At 36.5% G+C, this 25,728-nt stretch overlaps 2 protein-coding genes and 1 long non-coding RNA gene across 3 annotated transcripts; 1 reads left to right on the top strand and 2 right to left on the bottom strand.

Annotated features, from left to right (window-relative positions):
- Nucleotides 1-95: 95 nt before the first annotated feature.
- LOC147519382 (inositol-tetrakisphosphate 1-kinase 3-like) lies at nt 96-4,116 on the top strand. The gene is given in 11 exon segments (XM_086590984.1): nt 96-451; nt 1,041-1,122; nt 1,405-1,437; nt 1,535-1,655; nt 1,794-1,828; nt 1,831-1,888; nt 2,214-2,333; nt 2,426-2,602; nt 2,718-2,773; nt 2,918-3,002; nt 3,787-4,116. Coding segments are annotated over 11 exon segments (1,050 nt in total). The 5' UTR covers nt 96-266; the 3' UTR covers nt 3,885-4,116.
- A 6,823-nt stretch (nt 4,117-10,939) lies between these two features.
- Nucleotides 10,940-11,356, bottom strand: LOC147519381 (glyoxylase I 4-like). Its single transcript, XM_086594125.1, has one exon. It carries the CDS (start codon nt 11,354-11,356, stop codon nt 10,940-10,942), a length of 417 nt encoding a protein of 138 aa, XP_086450251.1.
- Nucleotides 11,357-11,925: 569 nt separating this feature from the next.
- LOC147519380 (uncharacterized) lies at nt 11,926-14,049 on the bottom strand. The gene is made up of 6 exons (XR_015214220.1): nt 13,824-14,049; nt 13,425-13,520; nt 13,201-13,330; nt 12,676-13,109; nt 12,410-12,572; nt 11,926-12,323 (listed from the first exon to the last, which is right to left on the bottom strand). It is a non-coding gene; the product is annotated as an uncharacterized LOC147519380 (long non-coding RNA).
- Between the last annotated feature and the right edge of the window lie 11,679 nt (nt 14,050-25,728).

Genomic DNA, 25,728 nt, shown 5'->3' with positions numbered 1-25,728 from the left:
ATCTGTTTTGAGTAAAGGATATTATCGGAATAATAAAACTGTTTCCCACTGAACCTTCGCTCGTATTTATCTGCTACTCATCCTCTACTGTTTCCACACACACCTTCAAAAATATATATATAAAAAACCAGAGCGTTCCTCTTTTTATTCCCTTATCTATTTTTTTTTTGTTCCCTTCTAGGGTTTGCTTGTAAATTAAAATTTTAAGTCATTGTTGTATAAAATTTGGCATTTTTATTGAATTGAAATTGTGTGTGTTGGTAATAATGAGGTTGAACGGGGAGATATCGTATAGAAATGAGGAGGAAGAGAATGAGAGGTTGTGTTCAATTGATATTGATGATGAAAAGTTTAGTAAAGAAGAAGAGAGAAGGAAACTAGTAGTTGGTTATGCTTTGACATCCAAGAAAACTAAAAGCTTCTTGCAGCCTAAACTTGAAGGCTTAGCTAGGTAAATTAACTAACACCTCCGATCTATTCTTTTCGATGATTCAATTATTACACCGTCAATTTCTTTGGAAAGGTTTGGTTTTTGTTTTTTTAATTTTTCCTGTGAATGAGGAATTGGTTACGTGGAGGAAACATGTCAACCATGTGTCTCAGTTTGATGTTACTGTTGATTCTGGAATATTCATTTCTTTGCTGCATCTTAGGAGGGAATATTCTGCTATATATTCTCTTAATAATATTATAATTCAGTGAGAAATTTTATTAGTCAACTATTTACATGAGTTGTAGAGTAAGTTAGACAAGTGAACTAGTGAACTGTAGTGTGGGAAACACTCAACTTCTTTTATTTATTTATATGGAAATGGAAAAGATTGTGGTTTATTCTTCTTTGCACAGAAATGGGAGATGGATTTTTTACATTTTAGGTTTCAGTTAATCTAAGGTGGTCCAAGGGTGGGCCAAGGGATATGGTTGTCTTCACAGATGCTTCCAACATTGATTTTCTGTATCAAATTAGCTGCAAATGTCTTCATGTTTGTGCAGCTTTGGAATGACAGCAAAGGTTTAACATGTGTTTACTCGTGGTGCAGGAATAAGGGGATATCATTTGTACCAATTGATCAAAACCGGCCACTTTCAGATCAAGGCCCCTTTGATATTGTTCTACATAAGGTTAGTGGAGGTTGTTCTCACTGTTTCATGTGTGTTTTCTTGTCATTTAACGGCCGGTTGTGCTTTAGGAGAGGCACTTTGAGGATTTACAAATTCCGCTACAGTCCACATAGAATATATCTGGTAAACTTTATCTGTAACATGGCTATTAAGCCTGTATATGGTGTCTGCAGAAAAGACACACCTGTGGCGGAATCTATGTAGATGTTTGCACAGCTATTATGTGTCTTCATATGATCCCTTAAAAAGGTAGAAGCTGATATATAGTTCTTTCCTTTTCAGTTATCAGGAAAGGAGTGGCGTCGAGTTCTTGAGGTTAGTCAGTTTATTATAGTTCACCTACAAATGTCCATCGACCTGGAATGGGTTTCTAAATCTCTTTTGTGCTTTGTGTTTCTTATCTTTCATGTAGGATTACAGACAAAACCATCCCGAAGTTACTGTCCTTGATCCTCCAGATGCCATACAACACGTATACAACCGCCAATCTATGCTTCAGGATGTAGCTGATTTGAACTTGTCTAACAGTTATGGTGAGTTTTACGTACTTTTTGAAGACATTGAAGGTTTTCTGGTTGTAGTTATATATTTGTTACATCGATTCTTGTATGGGGCAGCCTAAGTTTGTTGGACTACAGACTACTTTAAATAAATTATTGATTGCTGTACAGGAAAAGTTGGTGTCCCAAGGCAGCTATTTATAATGAAAAAGATCCACTGTCAATTCCTGATGTGGTTGCAAATTCTGGGCTCAAGCTACCCTTGGGTACGTTTGCACTGTATATCCTCCCTTCACAGACTTCTTTGTAATTCTCAGACATGCTTTAGTATGAGCTGGACATAAAAAAGATTCGGGATTTACTAGTTGGAGATATCTGAAGTGAGCAGAGAGAGTTACAATCTGTCCAGCTCTTAGGGAAAAGCTAAATGACTGGATATAACTTAAACATCCATACAACCCAAATGCATTGGCTCTTGTTAGAATCCTTGAGATAGCCATAAACTAATCTTTAGGTTTAGGTTAAAATATTTGTTTTTTTGCCTCCCAAATTAAGTTATATGTTTTTAATGTTTTGGAATTTCTGTTTCAGTTGCAAAGCCTCTGGTTGTTGATGGAAGTGCAAAGTCCCATGAACTATCTCTTGCTTTTGATAACTGTTGTTTGTCAAAACTTGATCCCCCCCTGGTTCTGCAGGAGTTCGTCAACCATGGTATACTACTAGAATAATTTTTGGGACTAGTCACCTTTATTATGAGTCACAAGTGCATTTTCTAATGATGACCCTTTTCATACTTTGTTTAGGAGGTGTTCTCTTTAAGGTATATATTGTTGGGGAAGCTATAAAGGTTGTACGTCGTTTCTCTCTGCCCGATGTCAGTAAACGTGAGCTTTTAAATAGTACTGGCGTGCTCCAATTCCCAAGGGTTTCCTGTGCTGCAGCTTCTGCTGACAATGCAGATCTGGATCCTGCTGTTGCTGGTGAGCTCTTTGAAACTTGACACTTGGTTGCATTTTCTGCTTCTTATTGTTTAATTTTTTTGATTTCCTTTCCACATTTTCAGATATGTAATCTTTCAGCTATATTCTCTTGCAGAGCTTCCTCCTCGTCCTTTACTCGAGAAGCTTGCAAAGGAGCTTCGTCGCCGTCTGGTGATTCTCAATTTTCCCCCTTTTGTTCCCATCTCTCTATCAAATTAAAAAAATAGTCATGTACTTTTCATCGCTACACCATCGATTTAATTCTTGCGTCTGCTATATGTAATTTATTATTTTAAATTTTCGTGTATTGTCTAGGGACTCCGGTTGTTCAACATAGACATAATCCGAGAGCATGGCACCAGAGACCAATTTTATGTCATTGATATCAACTACTTCCCTGGTGAGTGAAAGTTTCGATCTATGAATTCATATATGCTATGCACTTGTCGTTCATCTTTGATACCTGAAAAATGGAATCGTAAGCAATAATAAAGAAACGTGATTTATGTCGACTTCATTACACACTTCTACTGCATTAAAATTTTGCTTTTTATGATTTCCATGCCATTTACAAGTTTGATTTGTCAAAACTCGATTGCATCGATGTTATAAATGGTTGGAAAACTAGTGGAGCATTTGTGTTTGTTAGATTCAGTTTGAAAGAACAATTTGTCTAGTTGCCATCAATTACAACTATAAGCTGTTGGTTATCTAAGTAGCTGGTAAACTTATTCTTGTGAATCAAACATCCCAGATTATTATTGTGCGAGCAATATTTGTTTTGTAATTTTATTCATGTTTTAAATATAATATGTTGAGGGCAATGAATGAGTCTGTTGGTTGTCTTTCTCAGTTCATAACATAGGGGTACTTGAACCTGACACAACTAGGAAAATTTATCAATTTTAGCATGTTTATGTTATATATAATGGCTCGTCCAGATGTGTTTTACTCTGAGTTGTTCGCTTTGTTCATTTGTTTGCCTGCTTGCTTGGGTACCAATATACCGATGTCAGCAGACAACCATACACATTTTATCTAAACCAATTGTAACACGACTCCTTTTGGCTGTATGAATGTGTCAAAAACTCAAAATGGTGCTTTAAATTTCGTGCTGTAAAATACTCATATTCGCAACCTTTGCGTATTGTTTGTTCTCACACAAGCTTTTGGAACTCCTTCAGGGTTAGCTAAAGTGCCCGAGTATGAGCACATTTTCACAGATTTTCTGCTGAGCCTTGTTCAGAGCAAGTACATTGGCCATCCTGCTGATAATTCTTGAACGGGCCTGGAAGATGGAAGTTAGTATTAATTTATGTTCTGACATGTAACCCCTAGAACAAGCACTCAAGAGTTGCGTTCTCGATCTAAATGTACAGAGTCATGTGCAGTCTGCTTGCAGCTGGATTTAACACAGGCCACGAAATGAAAGAAGCTTTTAATTTCTTTAGTTACTGATTTGTATTACCCTTTCTTGGAACAAGCACATAGATCACATGATCAAACTTCACGTGTTTCAAGTCTTGCACGATTTTTTACCACGTCCTCAAGTGATTGCTGTTCATGGAACTCTTGATACTTGATGTGGCAACACACGTCCAAGTAGAATTGAATAATGTTTATTCATTGTTTGTTTTCTCATTTATTTGTGTCTTACTGGGTGGGACGAAAGCATTGCTATGCATTCTTCCATGTCTTTCTTTGATTTTTGATATGGTTGCACCAATGCCTTTTCTAATCGAATGAAATATGTTTTGTTATCGCCTGAGCTTGTAAGACCATTAATACTGAGTAGTGGAAAATGCTCCCAGTGACCCACGTCAGCCATCTTTTTTTTTTCTAAGACTGCAACATCAGATTTTACATAAAAAAAAAGAATTCTATTTTTTTTCTCTAAGACTGACATATCAGATTTTACATAAAAAAAAGAATTCTACGCTTTTTTTTGGCGAATTTCAATTGTTCGTAGCCAAAAGTAGATAAAAACGCAAAATATAAAAAACTCAAATAAAAGAAAAACAAAACACTTCGTTTATTCTCCGCCTCTCTCTCTCTAGAAAAAAAAAAACCCAGAGAAACAAAAATCATTCTTTAATCTACAAAGAAGACTGAGCGGAAGGTGGACTGAGGTTGATAGTCAGGCGTTGGGATACAAAGAAGACTGCTAGATCAACGAAGAATAGCCGAGATTCGAAACTAATTATTCACAAGGTAGCGGCTAATAGCCTAAAAGTAGAACTCATATCTGTCGATGAAATTTTTTATAGTTAACTTTATCTATACCATAACATCCTCAAATTTGCCGTTTAAAGAAGTGTTCATGATGGCTGACCATCGTGAATATGTAATATCCATCCAACATAAAGCGAATCAAGAAGAGTCCAACGTTGTTTCAAACTTTCAATCGTAGAAGGTGATTAGACAAGTTCTCTCAAAGGGAGCGAAAATTTGAAACTGAGCAGAGTCACTCGAAACCACTGCTAGGAGAGTAGGAGGTAGGCATTGGATACAGTTTGAGCCTTTGAAAATAGCTGACCACAGACTTCTTTGTTTAGTTATTTTGGTGTGGAATGATAAGCTCAAGAATCGGAAAGGTTGTACGTTAAGTTGTCGGTAACTTGGCCTGTTCTAGAATATTGTACGTTCTATAAGTATTTCCTATCATCTATTCTTTAAATTCAGATGATAAGTTTTCTCCCCTGGTCAGTAAAGGGTGAATGCTTCACAAGAATAGAAAGAAGGTAACTTGAGTGCCCCACAAGTACAATGGAGATACAACTCGAAGAAAACATAATGAGTGAATTTCCCTGTGCCCAAGCCATTTTCCCCAAGATAAACTCTCAAGACAGTTTCTTTGATCTAGGCACAAAGTACATAAAAGATAGATAAAATCCCTACCATTGGAAGAAAACGTCTTCAATTGACAAAATAGTCTTTGTTATTCCAATAGGTTTATAAGCCCTGTCAGCTTATTCTAGCCTTGTATGAATAGCAACTCTATCATCATTGTCAGAATAAAAAACCACATCATATTGAGTAAATTCTATAACATATCACCATTTTTCTTTTTCAGGCAATAGAGACTGGGTTTGGCTACGGTCAGTGGCTTCATGGAGAAGCAGTTGCAGCTGGAACGGTATTTTCCACCGCAGTTCCTTTCACTGTATCGATTCTGAATTTTAGTTTGTTCGTGCTGAAAAACGTTGTATCTTGATGTGCAGGTTATGGCTGTCGACATGTCATACCGTCTTGGCTGGATAGACGAGTCAATTGTGAAGCGAACGTACAATATTCTAGAACAGGCCAAGTTACCGACAACCCCACCTGAAATTATGAATATTTCCTCTCCTAGGTTTCACTCATTTTCATTTGTGTCCCATGGATATTCCCTTCATCATTTGGGTTTCTCACTCACTCTTGCTTTTCATGTATGCATGGAATAAGTGTTTGTTGTTAAACTCTACATTCTTTTCAGCAATTACATGATTCGTCATGGGTTCAGGAAAATAGATTGAGCGGAACGGTATTTTCCACCGCAGTTCCTTTCACTGTATCGATTCTGAATTTTAGTTTGTTCGTGCTGAAGAACGTTGTATCTTGATGTGCATGTTATGGCTGTCGACATGTCATACCGTCTTGGCTGGATAGACGAGTCAATTGTGAAGCGAACGTACAATATTCTAGAACAGGCCAAGTTACCGACAACCCCACCTGAAATTATGAATATTTTCTCTCCTAGGTTTCACTCATTTTCATTTGTGTCCCATGGATATTCCCCTTCATCATTTGGGTTTCTCACTCACTCTCGCTCTTCATGTATGCATGGAATAGATGTTTGTTGTTAAACTCTACATTCTTTTCAGCAATTACATGATTCATCATGGGTTCAGGAAAATAGATTGAGCAGCATACATGCTAGCAAAGTATACAAATGCGGCTGATGACGCTTTTTTGTCCTTTAATGCATGGTGGAGGAGGATTCTCTTGGAAGTATTTGTGATATATTTCAATAGAATGCAGGTTCAGTCGCCTTTAATCCCCAACCTTTTAAGAATTGTTTTTAGAAAAAAAGAAAAAAAAATCTATTTACAATAAAAATCTCCTCCAACCCATCTTTCTTCTCTATCTCAAAATCAAAAACCAAATAAATATTGATCGAAAACACTATCAGTTACTGGAAAACGACAACAACAACAACTCCGTTAGTCCGTCGGCTCAATATTTACAGATATCAAGTTCCATTATCTAGATCTTAATCTTTTCTTTTTGTGTTTTATTTATTTGTTAAAAATTTATTTAGTTTCCTCAAGGAATGCGATTTACAAAAGGGACGCTGACATTGAAAGGGTGATTAGGGTCTTCTTATGGGGTTTATGGGAAAGTTATGATTGTATATGATGTTGTGTACTCTTTCTACTGTCTTTTTGTATGCTGTATTGAGGGCATACTTTTATGGTTGCTCTTACAATGTGACCCCATTTTGGTACCGCTCTCCTCACTTTTGTAACCTGGAAAGATTGTTTATATATTCTCTTTCTCATAGTTTGTTTTTCATTTATTTGTTTAGTTGAGATAGTTAAAGCTGCTATTAAAACTTTCTTTCCCAATGAAAATGAGGTATTAATTGTTTTGGAATTTGCTTGAATAGGTACTCTTTGTCATTGAGCATTGAAATAGCTGTATTGAGGACTGGGATGATGAGTTGGAAAATTTAATTCTTAGTATATACTGAATTTTGAGAGCTACGACAGAAAATCGAAAACCCAACTACAAGGTGTTTTGGAGCCTAATATATGTTTTGGATCTTCATTGCATATTATGTTCTCTTGCTTTGCTGAAGTAAAAGATCATCTTTGGCCCATTGACTGATTTAAAGAAACTAACTAACAGGTGTATTATGGGAAATAGGAAGGTGTATCATGGGGGCTCTGAAGGAGATCAGTTGCAAGCATCAATGGGTAATTGTAGATGATGCAAATCAAAATTGAGTCGGATTATAGTTAGTGGAGAGTGGATCGTTCCTAAAGAGCCATATGGACGGCTCGCTACTTTATGTACTTAACAAGGATTAGATTGATGTAATTGGTTTTCAATTATTGATCCTTATTGCTAAGAACCATATGGTCGCTACTGAAACTCTTAAAGATCCTTAGGTGATTCTTTATTCAACATTGACTCTATACTGTAGTATAGGGAGACTGTGCAATGTCCAGTTACCTATGAAACTTGGTGTCATCTATTTTGGTTAGTGTTCTAAAAAATGTCTATGATACACTATAAAAAAAATTGACTTTATGCCACGGATTCTCGGTATTTTTAGCCACGGATATGAGCTATTAGGTGTTTTCCCATGGTATTTGTCCGTAATTTATATGGATGCGGAAAGTCACAAGGTGGTTAAGGAAGAATGGAATCAGGTTCTAAGAGGTCCTAAACTTAACTCTCTAATTTACCAATACTACTAGGTGTTACGGTTGAGACTATGCCCACCACCAATTGTGTTTCTTATCTTACATTTTGTCAGGGTGTTTTAGGAGCCAACATTCCCCCTTATGCGAATGTGATATCTTTGATTTACATTGTTGTGTCACAGTCCGGTATTAATACATTTAATAATAGTTGAAGTCCCATTTCTAATTGGGTCTGTTGTGTTTCCATACACACACATCCGATTAATAGAATGTAACAAATATCCAGACTTTGTAACCTAATCGTCCTAAGTTCAAGAACTATAAAGATCTTGACTCATTATGGATGAGCTCAGTTATCAAATTTATGGTGCTAATATATTTATCAACATATTGACTGTGTGCAATTGAAAAAAATAATGTATCGGTAATTTGGATCACTTCAATAATTTGAATCACTTTTGTCTTCAGAAAGGGTGGGTGCAGCGACTGTCTTACAAAGAGAAACTCAACCCTTTTCATCATGTTTAAATGTAGTAGGACTCTTTGATCATAGAGCCACAAGAAGCAAGTTTACTTGATGGTCAAGTATGGGAGATGTACCTCCTAGAAAATGGTCAAAACTTGAGAGGGTTCTCATTAAGGATAATGCTCTATGTTCCACAGGAGACTACAGTGGAATAATTCCTACTTAATGGTACCATATCTGATCACAGTCCGGCTATTCCATCCTTTGTGGATTCTTTTAGATCTAGGAACCCTTCAGATTTTTTGAGAATACTCTAAGTAGTAGTTCGAACTGTCCCATCTATGGCAACCCTCTTTATATAAGGATGAACCTTTTTTTTTTCTTAACTACACCCCAATATATATATATATATTGCTCTCATTTGCTATATTTGGTTCACTCTCAGATTAGCTAGCTAGCTGCGCTAACAAGTTAGTTTCCATTCATACAAGTTTCTTCTTGCTTAGTTATTTTCTATTTGAATTATCTGTTTTCAGTGGAGTACGTTTGCTTGGTGAAGATTATAGAAAATTTAGGGAGGCAAAAACTCGAAACTGATTTAGTGGGTAGATATGGTTGGACAAGACCCTTATTGAAGCGACAAGACACCTCTTTTTGTCTAGGTAGATTGATTTTGTTTTAGATGAAGTGCTATTTTGAGAGTTAGTTTATTTATTTATTATATTTTTTTTTCTGTTGTTTTATTGGTCATTAATACTGAGTAGTTGATAATGCTCTCAAAAAACCACGTCACCTCGTTCTATCAATATAAATATATTATTTATTTAAGTGAACTTTAGGCTTTTGAGTATTTAGCTATCTATATAGCAAGTCCGGCCATAGTCCGGGCCGAATGGCTAGTAATATATAATCTTTGGAGTTAAGAATGTTTTGCAACCACATGAGCCCTTTTTTGTTTGGATGAGTGCATATATTCTGTTTTAAGCGTTGTTTGAAATCCTTCTCACCTTCCCTATTGGCGATTGGTGGTAGCACTCAGCTCATGAACATCTCCAGTTGAACTGGTGATTGAAAGTTTTGTTTGAGCATCTACAACGGTACCACCATTTCGGTAGAGTTGTTGCATTTGGCAAATTTTATGCACCGCACCATCAGGTGTAAATGTAAAACCCGAACCCGACCCATTGATATTTCATATTTGACACTAGGCAACTGCTGGTTTAGAACTGAAAAAACTCAAATGTAAAAAGTATGGCAGGGACGCACTTCGTACTTTCACTGAACTTCATCTACAATTATTGTTAGGCGAGGCCTCAAACTTGGTATTCAGATTTCGAAACGTGACTAGCTCTAGAAATTGGCATTTCTTTGGCAACAGATCTCAAACACCTTACTGGATAACTATAACATAATAAAATGCAATACCAACTCGAGAGCAGAGTAGAACTAAGAAGAAAAACACAATTCCGAGCAAATACAAAACATTACAATAAACAAGAAACACAGGGACTTAGACATTATCATTATTCTCTACTTGGACAGTAGCTTCTTCAGTGTTGGTTTCGTCGGTTACGAAAGACCATTCAGAAGGGAGAGGAGGAAGAGGGGCATAAACAGTCGGACGACGCTTTAATTCCCACTTGGCAGTCTTCTTTGGCCTAGTCTTCATGTGATGCTTTGTACCCTTTTTCTGTGGTCGAGATGAGCATTCTATCACTGCTGTTGCTGCTCCACGTTCTCCCAATGTTGAAGAAGAAAATTGAGCTAAATTGGGTTTCAAAACCACTCTTGTACCGAACAATGCTGAAATTGACATCTTCTTTCTCTTCTTCTTTGCTCTCTTTCTTCAACTCTGTTTCTTCATTTTGATTCTATCCCTTTTATCTCATTTCTCCTTTTCTCATCCACAAACATACCAGAATGGATATGATTTGACTGGGCTGGACTGGATTGGATTTACTTGGGCTTGATGTTTTGCTTGGATCTATATTCTAAAATGGCCCATTAAAATGTACGAACATTTGTCTTTCAAAACGAACCATGTTTAATAAAATTTTGTAGATTTCCAATTAGGTGATTTTGGATATATCCAACAAAACACTCCATACCCCAATTTTAAAATAAATAAATAAAATAATTTTAGATACATTTAGTTTCTTAAATTATCCTTATTTTTTATTAGGCATATCCAAAATATTTATTGACTAAAACAAGTTGTTTACTCTACATGATTCAGTTATAGAAAAAACAGAAAACTGGTTTTTTTTTTTTCTTCTTCTCCGAACTCTTCCACTCTAAATCAACGTGATTCACACAAGTGAATAGGTTGTCGGTGAAATTCTACTGATGCAAGATGACTACAAGCGCGAATGAATTTGCTTTTAGAAGGGTATGGTTTGCCACTTGTAGCGTGTTTTGTAATAATGCAATAGGTTTTGGAAAGGAAAATAAAACGTGTTATTATTGTAAATTTTGATTTTTTTCTTGTTGGAGAATAGTATTTCTCTTATGCATGTGACCAGCAGAGTCAGTAGGAACAACCTTAAGATTCTCACAGTTACATATTTCGATCATAAAACCGTCTGGGTCATTGAAGAACAATTGATCAATGGATGTACCCTTCTCAGCTCGTCTTCTACCGTCCTCTTCATGCATTTTATGTTTAATCAACACAAAGCCAAGAACCTTGGCATAAAAATCCAACGAATCCTTAACAGACCTGCAAAGTCTAGATACATGATAAAGGGACATTAAAGGCATTTGCTTCTCCTCCCCTACTTCTTGCTTGATTTGGTGCTCTTTCTCGATCTCTTCGTTCTCTTGTCCGCTCTCTTTCTCTTTCTCTTCTTGTCCATTCTCTCTCTTCTCCATCACCATTTTTTCACTCTTTCTCTCAAGAAACTTTGAAGCAGTTCTTGGGATTCTCAAGCTAAGATTTGAGTTGCAGTTTGGGCGACCCGTATATATAACAACGTTGTGGAGTGAATACAATGTTGATGCTGATGCTGCATAAACGTTGTACGTGTGGATTTGCATGAGAATCGAGACACTGTGGTGTCAAACACGTGGAGTCCAATCACAGCTAAGTTCACACTTCACTCTAGAGTCTGGTGGCTTTGATGGCCGCGGTGATTACTCATTTTCTTAGCCTACAGTACAAAAAACATGAATTCTGTGCTCGTATGTATCACGTATATTTGAAGTATATTTCAGAGTTGTTGTGGACAAAGTTTCGTGAGGACTGCCAATCATGTTCTTGAACTTATGAACTGAAAGAAAAATGACACCAAATAATATCTTGTCATCTTCTTGTACTATAGTCTCTGATTTTGTGCCATATTATGGTTGTTCACCTCGTATATATTGGATTAAATACCAAATGCGTAGTCATTTTTCTTCATTTAAGAAAGGTTATCAATGTATAACGCCTACAAACAAGAAGTCACTTAAAAAAATTTACAAACTTATTATTGACAGAAAATGAAAAATTATTATTCAAAATTTTACATCCCTACCTTTCCATTAGATGATACTGAAAAGAATACAATCAGGCATACACGTATGACTCCCTTCAATCTATTGAAACATAGCTGATTATCTGACAAGTGATCAAATCCAAAATAAACCTTCACGTACAGTACATTCCCACGTTGCGTAATTTTTCCTTGGTCGAACGTTTCATTGTGGTCATCTCAGTTAGCAATCTTTCCAGCGAGTGTTGGAAGTGTTTTAGAGTTAAAAGTCAGAATTTGAGCATGATCATCATTGTTATTTGTTGTCTAAAACCACCTTCGCGCTTCAATCGCTGGAGGAGGTGTCCTCGCATTTTGATTATCTTTTGAACCTATAAAAGAATATAAGCCAAGGATGAAAAGCTGCTTCCATACAGGTGAAGTAAAGCCGTAACAAGAAACAGAAAATAATACTCACAAGAGTCATTGCCCCCAAGAGAGCTTCTTCGAGAAAGCCCCGAAGTTTGCCCACCAGTTAGTGATTGTCTCCTCAGAGTTCTGGCATCAGCAGCGGGCGTTGATTTATCATTAACGTTAACTGTGGTATGGCACAGAGTCCCTACTGTGGATGCTGCTGGTTCCTGAAAGTACGCAATGCTTGAGATTATAAGATTTCTCTATGACCAAAATCCACATTGCATGATCTTTTAGTTTTGAGCATGAAGAGTACAGTAGTATGCTCACCTTTTATTGGGGGCATTTATCAGCTTCCCTATGGTCATGAGTGACTTTCTTATTGATCCTTTTTTCGTGGTGCTCATAGCGACCCCAGGGGTCTGTGATTTCCTGGAAAGACTGAACTCACTTGGTGTTACTGTCCCAACCACCTTTGTGGGAAGTGTTGGAGGCTCAGGTGTCTTCGGTAATTGGATGGGTCTTCTTATCCTACTTTCTGTTCCTCTTATTCTGCTATGGCAAGCTGAAGTAGAACTACGAGGAGCAGTGTCATATACCGTTGCCACTGAACTGCCATCACTGTGATTTCTATTGCTGTTGCTGGCTTCTGTGTTTTCACATTTGCTAAAATCACTGCTGCTATTGTTGCAATTGTATTGAGAATAAGGAGAGATACACTGATCTACTCTTGCTTTATAAGCACCATTCACAGATACCTGCAACTAGTTGAAGACAAATTAAATAGGTCAAAAACATGGTGCCAATTTCAGAAGTACTTCAGAACTTTGATGATTTAAGTTACAAGGAGTCTACATTTTTTGACCCTCTGATCTGCAAGTGATCTTTTCCGTAATTTGGTCCTTCCAAGCTCAATCTTCGGGGACGACTTGGAATGTCCTCTACCCTGAACTTTTCTTCAACTACAGGGGTTTTTGAGACCTTCCTGTTGTCCAGGCACACATTCAAGAATCTCCTTTCATTCCTATTACTTCAAAGTTTAATAATGACAATAATCAAAATTTCAAAAGTAAATTAACCTTTGAGATCCTGGACCATATTATAAAGATCCCTATTTTCTTTTACGACTCTTTGATATCCAAGAGCAGCAACTGACAGTTCTTGAACCTTGTCCCCTGCAATAGTGGAGAACACTGAAGCCTTTCTAAGGAGGAACATAAGCGATTATTACAAGTTCATCATCCTATATACTGTAAATGGCTATATAAGGTCTGGTTGCTCTAGAGCTCAATATCAGGAAAATCACATAGATACCTTTTTGCTAATAGGGTTAGCATTGAGATCACTTTATAAACTTATAAAGTTAGGGACACAGTCTGAGGCGTCAAAACAGGAGATAACAAATTAAATTTGTAATCAAACAAATAGGAACATACACCATTTCTCCACATAAACCTTCTTTCCAAATGAGAACATACCTAGTACTTGTAAATCATCATGCAATTGGGATTGTAAGACTTTAAATTCGCTCTTTGTTGTAGATAGCAACAATTTGAGATCCTGCAGACAAACAGATTCAGCAAGTTGCATTTCACTTCGTTAAGCTATGATCACTAATCATTAATTCCTTATTAATATGCTTATAGTATAGACCAAATAATCATTGTACTTGGCTTTGTACACTTACCACAGTAAAAATAACTACGAAACTATTGTTTTCTATTTGGAGAGTTAAAATAGGGTGATCTTGGACACACCCATAAAAATACTCCCGTACCCCAACTTTGAAATAAATAAATAAAATTATTTAAGACACATTTAGATTCCTAAATTATCTTTTCTTTTATTAAGTATATCCAAATAAGTGTTTATCCTTCTATCAAACACAAACCCTTCGCACTTATTTTTTTATTATTTTTTTTTTCTGTCACTTTTTTTCGCCCTTAGGAAAAGGAATTAAAAAGAGTAAAATTGTAGAATTTGGGAAAACAAAGAAGTCTTCCTCCTCCTTCACTTATCAGCCATTAATGCATTTTTTTTCTTTCTAATTTTTCGCTTGAGAAATTTCCAATTGGATATATTTCTACTAAACTCCTTTAACCCTTCTACAATGATAAAGAAGAAGTAATTGCAATAAAAAAAAAATCGAAATTGAAGCAATTTCTAGAAAAAGAAAAAGACAATTTGTTTTTTGGGTATTCTTTTACCTTTATTAGAAGTTCTATTATAGTGCAGTGTCTTTAAGCAGAATATCTTAGAACACAAAAGATTCTTCAAGGTCGCCCCTCTAGAGTATTACTTTCACATTTTTTTATTTGTTGTTTCCTTTTAGAATAAGTTTTTTTGTTTTTTCTCTTTCTTTACCCCTATTGGAAATACGAGAAATTAATTTGGGAGATATTAAATGGATTGAAACGGTTATTAGGGTATGGCAAAAACTTAGTTAGTCATGGGGTACGGGAATATTTTTATGGGTGTGTCCAAGATCACCCTTAAAATAAGTAAGACCTTATTCTTTCTCTGCATAAAAAACTTGTTTGTTTGCCACTGCATAAAAATCACAAAAGCCAGCACAAAAAACTGAAAGGATATGCAAAATATTATCCATCAAAAGAAGAATGTGAAAAAGAAACTTACACTATAAAAAAGGGTACAAAATATACGTGTGGTTAAGTTTGTTTTTCTTTTGTTTAATACTTTTACCTTTACGGGAAATACCCCAAAAATATACGGGAGATATTATTGGATTTAGACCATTATTAGGGTATGGCAAAAATTTATGTTAGTTATGAAATATGGGAGTATTTTTATGGGTGTATCCAAAATCACCCTTCCAATACAAACGAAATTTCAAATTTTTATTTTTATTTTTATTTACTCTGGTAAGATAAGCCTATTTTTGTTTGAGTTATTATCAATGTTGACTCCAAATATCATGTGTGGTTGTGGTCCCACCTATGTCTCCAAAAACTCTTATAATATATAAATAGAAATGATTATTCACATTCATTCAAGTTTATAGAAAAATTGACAATTTAACTGTCAACAACATCATTTATACCTTTCATTGGAAAATACGTGCAACATCAAAAAATTTATAGCTCAACAAGTCAACAACCACACTAGTAGTGCATTTGGATGCACATCCAACACAACTCTACAACTTAATTGTTAATTGTCCATCCCCATGCACTCATGGAGGTTATAGGGATGTTATCTATGCACACATGTATGGAGTATGGATTATGGAGTCATTAATTCAAGTTGCATATATGTGCCATATAAAAATACATTGTGTTTACTGTTTGTCACCCACCATTTCTTAAGATACTTAACACCCTCTTTATAGAGTCCGAATTTGTGGACAGACAGCAGATTTCTATTGGTTAAATCCATTTTCGGTCAGTTTAACAGTGCTTTTGGGCAGTAATATAGTTGTTTTGGGCAGCCACTCCACCAATAAGAAACTAAGGTCTTGTGGACAGCAAACAGTTGCTTGTCCACAAACTTATTCTACTCTTTATATCAAATATGGTGTATGCTGGATGTAGACTTGCTACCTATGTTCCATTAAATATTAATTTAAGTTTAATATCGGAAAAAAATATCAAATTGGGTGAAAATATACTTTAGGTTCATTGCGATATATCCTTAATATCAAAGGTAATACGTTGATGATATCAATTCAATTAACGAACTGGCTGGGACAACTCAACATCTACAATCGGTTGTACATGCATCTCAATGGGAAATTGTGGTGGTTTCACACTTTCAACATCGACCCAGGGCCAGCCCTGAGCAGGTGCCATGTGGGCGACCGTACAGGGCCCCCAATATATAAGGCCCAAAAATAAATTTTTAGTGGAAAAGAATTATTTCACAAATCAAAAGCCCATACCGATAAAAAACCCAAAAAACTGAAAATTTCACACTAAACAGTCGATTCTCTCATATTCTCTTTTCTCATTAATTATGTTCATAAAAAAAGAAAATAACAATAGATATAATAGATGAGGAGATGAGGAGATCTTTTCAATGACTAGATATCTCTCTTCCTAATTAATAACGTTTTTTTTTGGAAAATCACTCTAATTAATTGCTTGAGTTGTCCTCAATTACTTAAATACAAAAAGAATTAGTAAAAAAAAAACCCCTCATTCACCTTATGACCATCTAGTATCCTCTCATTCTCAATAATTTCTTTCTTTACAATTGTGGATTTATATTAATTTTCACTTCGATCAATCTCAATTACTTATTTATCTAAATTTTGATTATTTTTCAAGTAAGTTAGAGATTAATTTTCTTAAATATTATTTCAATAACTCAATTTAATTCCAAAGTAATCTAGTCTAATATTATTCACCTAACTTGATTTTTTTGAAACGACATGATTGTTTTCCTAATGCATTCATAGCTTATAGAATTTTGTTGATTGTTCCCATTATTGTCACAGATCACGAAAAAAAAGTTTTAAAATTAAAACTATTGAAATCATACCTTAGATCGACTATGTCACAAGAAAGTCTAAATGGGATAGCGTTAATATCTATTGAAAATGAATTTTTAAATAAAATTAACTTTGAAAGCTTCATTGATGATTTTGCAACAAAAAATGCGAGAAGGGAAATATTTCGATGATCCAATTTGTGTTGATGGAAGACTGGAAGAGGGCCACATTTCGCCATTTGCACAGGGCCATTGAAAACTCAGGGACGGCCTGCATCGACCAACACGTATATGCCATGAGCCTATGAGTAAACGTGCAATTGCTCATTTGCTGAAAAAGGTTTATACAAGTCTTACCGCAAATAAATAGGAGGTTGGATACATTGTACGGCGTACGTAGTCTTTGTGTTTAAATTAGGGGAGACCGTAATAAATTTTATGTTCATTTTCCTTCTGTTTCCTTAAACATTCAACATCGTTGACCATCCCACCTCTTTAACCTGTCCAGGGACTATATATTCTGCCCTTGTTCATCTGTAGTTGTTCATTTCAGAACGAAATTAAAATGAGAAACTTTAACATCATCACTCGTGCTTCACTTGAGAAAGTTTACGGTCTGTTCAATACATTCAACAAAGATGAGGAAGAAGAGTTTAGTAAATCATGTTTTTCTTGTTTTATGAAAATACAGAACAAAATGCATGTGCATGCAGCGATTGTCGCGGAGGTGGTGAAACGCAGGGTCAGTAAACTCACCTATACACCTTGGGAACAAAGATATAACATTTAGGAAACTAGACATTGCCTTAATACTGGGTTTGAGTGTGAAAAATAATCCCCAACTGTTTCCACTTGAGTGATTATTAGTAACCTCCACTCTCAAACACTCGTGGCAAACCACGTATCTAGACTACAAACAGATCGTGCATACGACCTAAGGTCAGGTCGTCCAAACGACCTAGGAAACGTAACCACTGCAAATTAGTTAACAACATCATTAATGAGAGATCATTATTTCGTAACAGAAGGAGTAAAAGCAATCATCAAGACAGCGCAAAAGGGGGATCTACGCCTATAAAAAGAGGCGTCTTCTCCATTCTGAAGGGAGGCCAATTCTCCATCTTCTCGATCATCTATCTCAATCTCCCCTCCAATTAACCAATCAAAAGCTCGAACTACGTCCGACTTGATTCGAGTTCACTAAAGAACTCGATATGTAGGCAGCTCGATAAAACCGAGTTCAGTCGAACAAATACTACCTCTACATTGGTGCCGTCTATCGGTTCGTCTTCTTGAGAAAAAAACATTCAAACCATTTTCTCAAGCCTACGAAACTTGGTAAAACCACCATGGAAGGACAGCTCAAAGCTTTAGCCGATCAAATGAAAACTCTCCAAGATTCTTTTACGGCAAGCACGTCATTGAAGTTTCCATGACGCTGGTGTGGATTATCAATAGCGGCAAGGTGTGGATTATCAATGGCGGCAAGCGAAAATTCAGCGTTCTAAGATATAAGTCTACATTCAACTATCCTTCAGTTATACTAATCTTTAATCTTTAGACCAGTTCGGATAATCTATGCACACTTCTATGTTGCAAAATATACTTCTTACTTACAGATCACTTGCAGTCGATCCAGTACCGACCCGAGGGTTGCAACTACCACCATGTCACACGTTTTTTGACGGCAAATCGGTGACAATACAAATCCAGGAATCCAGCTTACAGGTCGCTCACCAAGTTAACTAAAGTGTTGGTTCAACCAATCTCAAACAGAAATTTCAAAATATGCTAATCTATGGACCTATATCAATGAGGAGAAGCGCACACCAGCATAACTCATCACAGAGCTATATCAAAACCTCAGCCAGATCTTCATGCAAAGACCTCCGCTAGGTCGTCCATCAGCCTTCCATCAGCCAAGTCGTCATCAGTCATGTCGTTCTCAGCCAGGTCGTCCTCAGCCAGGTCATCCATCAAATTAGCGCATTATCAGCTCAGGTCGGACAAAAATAAAAAAAAGGTGAATTTGCAAGAGAAAACAATGGATTTTGACCTCGAAAATGGCCACCACATAATGGAGTTGGATGGTGACAACGTGCGCGCCGCCGAGATCTTTTCGAATTGGGGTCACACACGTGATTCTAACAATTGTAGCCAAAGTTATGGCTACAATACCAAAACGCATCCAAACTTACTCCAATTAGCTAAAGATCATAATTAATTGCCATCTTTGCGCTAATCCGCCAACTCATGATACTTTAGTACCATTAATGTGTAATCTGACTACTCAGCATCATCTGACTCGGATCCTCCTGCATCACTCAGCCAGGTCATCTATCAGATCAGCACATCATCAAGTCAGGTCGTCCTTATATCAACTCATCCTCAGATCAGCTCATCCTCAAGTCAAGTTGTCCTCAAGTCAGTTCATCCTTAGATTAGGTCATCCTCAAGTCAGGTCGTCCTCAGATCAGGTCATCCTCAGATCAGGTCATCCTCAGATCAGGTTGTCCTCAGCTTAGGTCATCCTCAGGTCAGGTCATCCTCAGGTCAGGTCATCCTCGAGTCAGGTCAGAGCAGGTCATCTTTAGATTAGCTCATCCTCAAGTCAGATTATCCTTATCAGATTAACAATATCGCTTTTGACCAATTATGTGATTAATAAGTAAGAGTTAGTACTGTTATCGTGTTTTTATGTATTTCAGGCATTGGAGTCGAATATGTGCAGAAATGTGCCCCTTTTGCGAGATAAAAAAGCAAGGGTTAGTTGCTAAGAAGTTCTATGATAAAAGGCCAAGATTCAAGGAGAAAAAACCTTTTTAAAGCCCGGTTAAAGCTGAAAAGTCAAAGTCAACGCGTGCAGAAACAGCGCACAAAAGTTAGCAGAACTTCCGAAGGCCGTATCTTTGGACTTAGACCTTGGAATTGGACCTACCTTACGTCAAAACGACCAGCTCAGAAAGAGCTTTCCAATGTTCTAAGCCTTAACCCAATCAAAGGAGTAAAAGTGGGCGAAAAAGGCTATTGAAGTCATTTCCAGCTGAAAACCCCTTTGTAGATTGAAGTAATGAGGTTTTGGGCTCGATTTTCCGGCCCAAAACATGGCTCCTCCATGTACGAATTTGTGGATCTTGTCTTCTCCATATCAAGAGACAAAAGCTTAGCTTTTAAGTTACTTAGTTTTTAATTAGCTTTACTTAGGTTAGATCCAATAGTTAGTTTTAGATCTAGTTAATTAGCATCAAATTAGTGTTTAGAACAAGATTTAGTTTTTAGAATCAATAATTAGTTTGTATTTCAAGTTTTAGTTTCTAATTCAATATTGAATTCATAGATTTAATTTGTCTTAAATTTATAATTAGTTATTCATAATCTTAGTTCTACATTAGTTGTAATTTCAGTTTTAATTCATGTTGATTCTTAGACTATTTGTTCTATTCGTTTAATCAAGTTTAGTTTAATTTAATTATATCTTCATATTATTGTTTATTGTCAATGAATCCAATGAAACTAGGCTAAAAACTCCATTAGAGGAGGTTAAAGAAGACATGTGAGGATGATTGCTTGTTAGAATAGTTGTTATTTAGAATAAAATTTCAAGTTCATTATTATGAGTGTTTAGAGATAAACCTCATAATGATGAACTAGAGTTTAGAGCCACCATCAAAGAGATTTATGGTGGAGCTAAACTCTCATGCTAGTGAAACCTTGATTCGAGAGGACTTGGTATTCACTAGGGATCAATATTCGATTCGATGACTAACTAATAGCCAATCGAATTGCATGGTGGAATTTCCCCCTCTATGTTCTTCCAATTCATTAAATTCATATTTTAATTGCTTAGTTAAATTAGTTAAATTTATAACTAGTTTTAGTTTAAATAAATCACAACACTACTCTCATTGTTCTCACCATTGTTTCCTTGTGTTTGATTAATTGAATTCGTTTAAGTTTAGATAGATTAAGAGTGGAACGATTCCGTACTCTATATATTGAATGAATATATGTGAGAGTAGGAAATAAATAATTGATACCGTAAGAATAAAGTTAGAGTAATCTAATTGAGTTTTTACGGGTTATCAGTCATCCTTAGATCAGCTCATCTTCAAGTCAGGTCATCCTCAGATCAACTCATCCTCAAGTCAAGTCGTCCTCAGATCAGCTCATCCTCTGATCAGGTCATCCTCAGCTAAGGTCGTCCTCAGATTAAGTCATTCTCAAGTCCGGTCATAGCAGGTCTTCCTCAGATCAGCTCATCCTCAAGTCAGGTCATCCTTAGATCAGGTCATCCTCAGATAAGCTCATCCTCTAATCAGGTCGTCCTCAGCTCAAGTAATCCTCAGGTCAGGTCATCCTCAGATCAAGTCATCTTCAAGTTAGGTCAGAGTAGGTCTACAACTTGGAAGAAGCAACAAATATTCCAACTATTAGTTCAAGAATCACTGTTAGTTCAGCTTGTACACAGGTTGTCATTAGTTCACTAGAGCTTGAACAAACATCAATATTCCAGGTCGTCCTAAACTGACCGCACCGAAAAGCTTGCGTCGATGATGTCAACCAATCTAAAAAGCTCGCTTGCCATGGAGTTATACCACACACAAAAGGTTTCTAGTATATCCATCATCAATTGAAATAACAAATCAAGGGGAAGTAATACTTTGTTGAATCAAGGAATCAACAATTTTAAATCGAGAAGCATCTAAGTGTTCCCGAATCAGATATAACAATTCAAAACACGTAGTTTCCTCCTCAACAGTTCGCATATACTACAAACCAATGAGTCATTGGAATTGCAAAATAGAAGTTCATTCCCTTACAGTTTATTGCAAGCCAATCAAGCTGGGGGGCTAGCCATAGCCATCCCCGAACTAGGATAAGTTATTGCCATCTAAACATGTCAATCAAGCTCCAACACTGGGGCTAAACAACATTAACACCTACAAAGGGTTGCTTCTACTACAAACTGGGGGCTAGCTACAACCATCTCTGACCTGGTCGCTCAAAGCTCCAAAACTGGGCCTAGCAACATATAGTCAATTCAAGAGTAATAACCATAGTGACGCCCCCAAAAGGCTAACTATCAACTATAGTGACGCCCCCAAAATGCTAACTATCAACAAAAACTCCTCCAAAAGGCGTACAAATCAACTTAACACCAACGCTAGGATTAAGCTTGATTCAATTGCAATTACCACTCAAAAGCTAATTATCAGTCAAATCCAATCCACGGTTGTAACGCCCGTATTTGTAATCCGTATTTATTTATTTATTTATTTTTATTTAAAATTTGTTGGATTGGATTTGGGATATGTAGGCCTGATTTCTGAGCCTGAGTATGTGTTGGGCTTAAGTTTCAAACCCAAATATATATTCATATTTTTCCAGAAAATAGGGTTTTTGGGGATTAAAATAAAATAAAATGGATGTGGCTTGATTGCTAGAGAGTTGGAGTGTGACGATTTAGACGATGAGGGATTCGTGGAGTTTTTAATACAGGTGAGTAGTTATGTTTTTCTTTTTCATAAAAACTAGAGTTTTAGAATAAAAAAAAAACATTTACTATCAGAGTTTTTGTTCTCGCTCAATTTTTCTGTTTTTCCTATGTCGAGTTATTTTTCTCATCCTGGGGAATTCTTGGGACTGGTTAGATATTAGTATATTTATTTACTTAATCATTGAAACTCTGAATTTAATTTGTTGGAACTCGGACGAGGCTGTTAATGGCGGCACTGAGAAATCGCCAGTCAAATTTATGTGAACTGTTATTGTTGTTTTGTTGTTGATTGAAGATTGGTGGTAGTAAGGTGATGAATGTTGGGTTGTTGTGGTATATTGGTTGAGTGATGGAGAGGGGGCTATCGAATCTTTAAAAAGGGGTTGTAATGGCATTGAGATTAATTGGTGTGGAGATCAATTGGTGAGGAGTGAAGATGTTTGGGTTTGATTAGAATTAGGTGTTTGGGTGGAGATCAAAACCCGCACCGATTGGTGGTGGTTGGAGGTTGGCAGTGGTGCGGATGAAGCTTCGACAGGCATTAATGGCGGTGCGATGGAGTTTTGGAGCAGTGAGGGTTTTGAGTTTTGATGGTACCAAAGTGTTGGGTTTTTCATCATGAGTCAAACCGCTGGAAGGGAAGTGGAGGAGGAGAACTCGTGGTGGCTGGTGGTGGAGGAGAGTTGCTGTGAGGAAGAAGGAGGAGGAGGAGACCACCTGGTTCTATCCTTAGTTAGGCTTGGGCCTTAGTTGTTTTCTTTGGGCCGGGTTATAACCTTTTGGAACTTAGATTGTTTTGTTTGGGCCCGGTTTAGTTTAAGTTGTTTTGGGCCAAAACTAATTAGTTTTCCTTGGGACAGTTTCTCTATTTGGTTGTTTGGCCCGGTCCATATTAGTTTAAGTTGTTGGGCCAGTTTAGTTTAATTTTTGGGCCGGTTTCAGTTTATGTCCCCAATTGGGTCAGGTTGGATAAATTTGTTAGGTTTAGACTTTTGGGCTTGGGCCGAAACTAACTAGTGTTTTCTTTGGGCCAATTTCTATTTTGTTTGGGATATGTCCATATAACTTAATATAGATCCAAATGGGGTCTTTAAAAATGTAGACTTTTGGGTTTTGGTTTTGGGCTTTGATTGTGGACTGTTGACTGTGCTACGTTTTATGTTGTAAATTGTATGGACAAATCAAATGCTAAAATGGTGCGGAAGCCTGCATAATTGGTTAGTCATTATCTACGAAAGATTTGACGTTGATGTTGTGTATTTTTGACACGTGACGAGATTGAAATGTTAAAAGACATAATATTCCTAAAACGCTATAAAAAGGTTATATGGTACGTTTGGAGAAATTGTGACATTATGTGGTATGTGAAAAGTGTTGTTATATTAAATGATATTATATATTAGGATATCTATTAAATGCAATATCTTTGAGAAATTTATATAAACACTCTATTATTATATATGTGAGATGCTACTATGAGGTAGTATAATATTTGTGGATACTTTCCCACGGGATTGTGGCTTAGTGCAAAAATATATTGATACGTGAAAGAATGAAAGTTGTTATAAGAGGTATTGAGATAATTCTAAATATATTGTGGCTTAGTGCAATAATGTATTTGACATGCACGTGATATAGTGAAATGATTATGAGATATAAATGTATAACACTTGAATAAATTACGTAACGAAAATCCTAGAACCTAGCTACCACAACTCATGTGATTTGGCCCTTGTGATGGGCGTATGTGATATGATTGGCCCTTCGGGCGTTTCAGTGAATATGAATGGCCCTTCTGGCGTAAGTAATGTGATTGACCCTTCTAGCGTTTCAGTGAATCTGAATGACCCTTTTGACGTAGTCGAATAGTGGCTTGATTCATTTGAATGTCGAATAGTGGCTCAATTCATTTGTATGAGTTCGTTCTCGACATTCCCCTAGCTCGCATATAAGTTACATATATCGATAGCTATAGATTATTGTATACGTATGACATATTTATATTCACGTATAAGTAATATAGATTTGTATGTGTAGACTTCCTGGGTAACACTAGCGTATGATAATTGTATGTTTCGTAATCACGTCTCCATAATACATTAATTACGTAAAATAAAAATTAAAAATTAATAAAAATTAAAAAATTAAAAATTAAAAAAATAATTAAAATTTCATCATAATCATCTTAATAATACCCCGCATAATACACCATCATAAATCATTATCCTATTCCATCATAGTCTAGGAAACTCGAAAGATTGATGTTGCCTAATTAAGAAACGTGTTAGCACGAACAACCTCCCTCAATTCTATCAGGTGACCTGGCTGCTGGAATATTCACACGTTGTCCTAACTTACCTCGAGTTAGCAACAGCAATTCGGAAGACGTGCTTCACCTCCCTCCTCCCTTAATTCTAAAATCTCTAGTCATAATTCGTTTCTTATGAGCATTGAATTAAAATTTGTATTTGTATGAGACTACGGTCTGGTAAACATAAGGAATTAGAACTTACATATCGTCGTCGGAAATACAATAAACAACTGCTTATGCTATCTCCTAGACATAGTTCCTTCTCCGTAAACCAACCTTGTCAAACATCTCCGTTGCCATTATCTCCCTTAATTATGGCCCAGGAAAATCCCACAATCGAGAAACCCCTTTCGGATTTCTATACCGCCTTTACGGGGAGGAAAGACACGCTTCCCCGCATTAAACTCAATCACGATTGTAGGTGATTTTCGCATTCTGCCAAACATTTTCGGTTTGTTACCTGTTTACCATGGTTTAGACCATGAAAAACCGTACAATAATCTTCGTCATATGCAACAAGTAGTCACCACTTTCCGTCATCCAACCGTTACCAACGAACAAGTCTTGCTTAGGTTGTTCCCCTTCACCTTAGCTGATAAAGCTTCAGTTTGGCTAGCTAGACAAACGCCGCAATCCATTGACACATGGACCAAACTCGTACAAGCATTCATGATAAAATTTTATACTCAGAAAAAATTACAGAAATGCTTCAGAAGATTCAATTCTTTCGCTAACACCCCTAGGAATCCTTTTCAGAAGCATGGAGTAGATTTACTGATCTGCTTCTCGAATGTCCCCATCATCAACTCGACACCGCTATATTAGTCCGTTCATTCTTTAATGGTCTCTCTGACCATCAAAAGGAAACATTAGATATTATGAACGGCGGTTATTTCATGGACAAAGGTGCTACTGAAGCATACACTTTCCTTGAGAAACAGGCTTCACGAAGCACCTATTGGGGAAACACTGATTCTTCCAGATCTTCTAAAGACACTCCTACCAAAGCTACGTCTATGTTTGAGGTCAAACCCGATCCGGAATTAAAAACCCTGATCGAGTCCCTAAACAAAAAGGTCGATGCTCTTTCGGTTCAAGTAAATGATCAGAAACCGAAACAGGTTAT

Source organism: Coptis chinensis, chromosome 2, assembly GCF_015680905.1.
Source record: "Coptis chinensis isolate HL-2020 chromosome 2, ASM1568090v1, whole genome shotgun sequence".
NCBI lineage: Eukaryota > Viridiplantae > Streptophyta > Magnoliopsida > Ranunculales > Ranunculaceae > Coptis > Coptis chinensis.
Note: the sequence above shows the minus strand (reverse complement) of the source record. Positions and strands in the feature narration are given on the sequence as shown.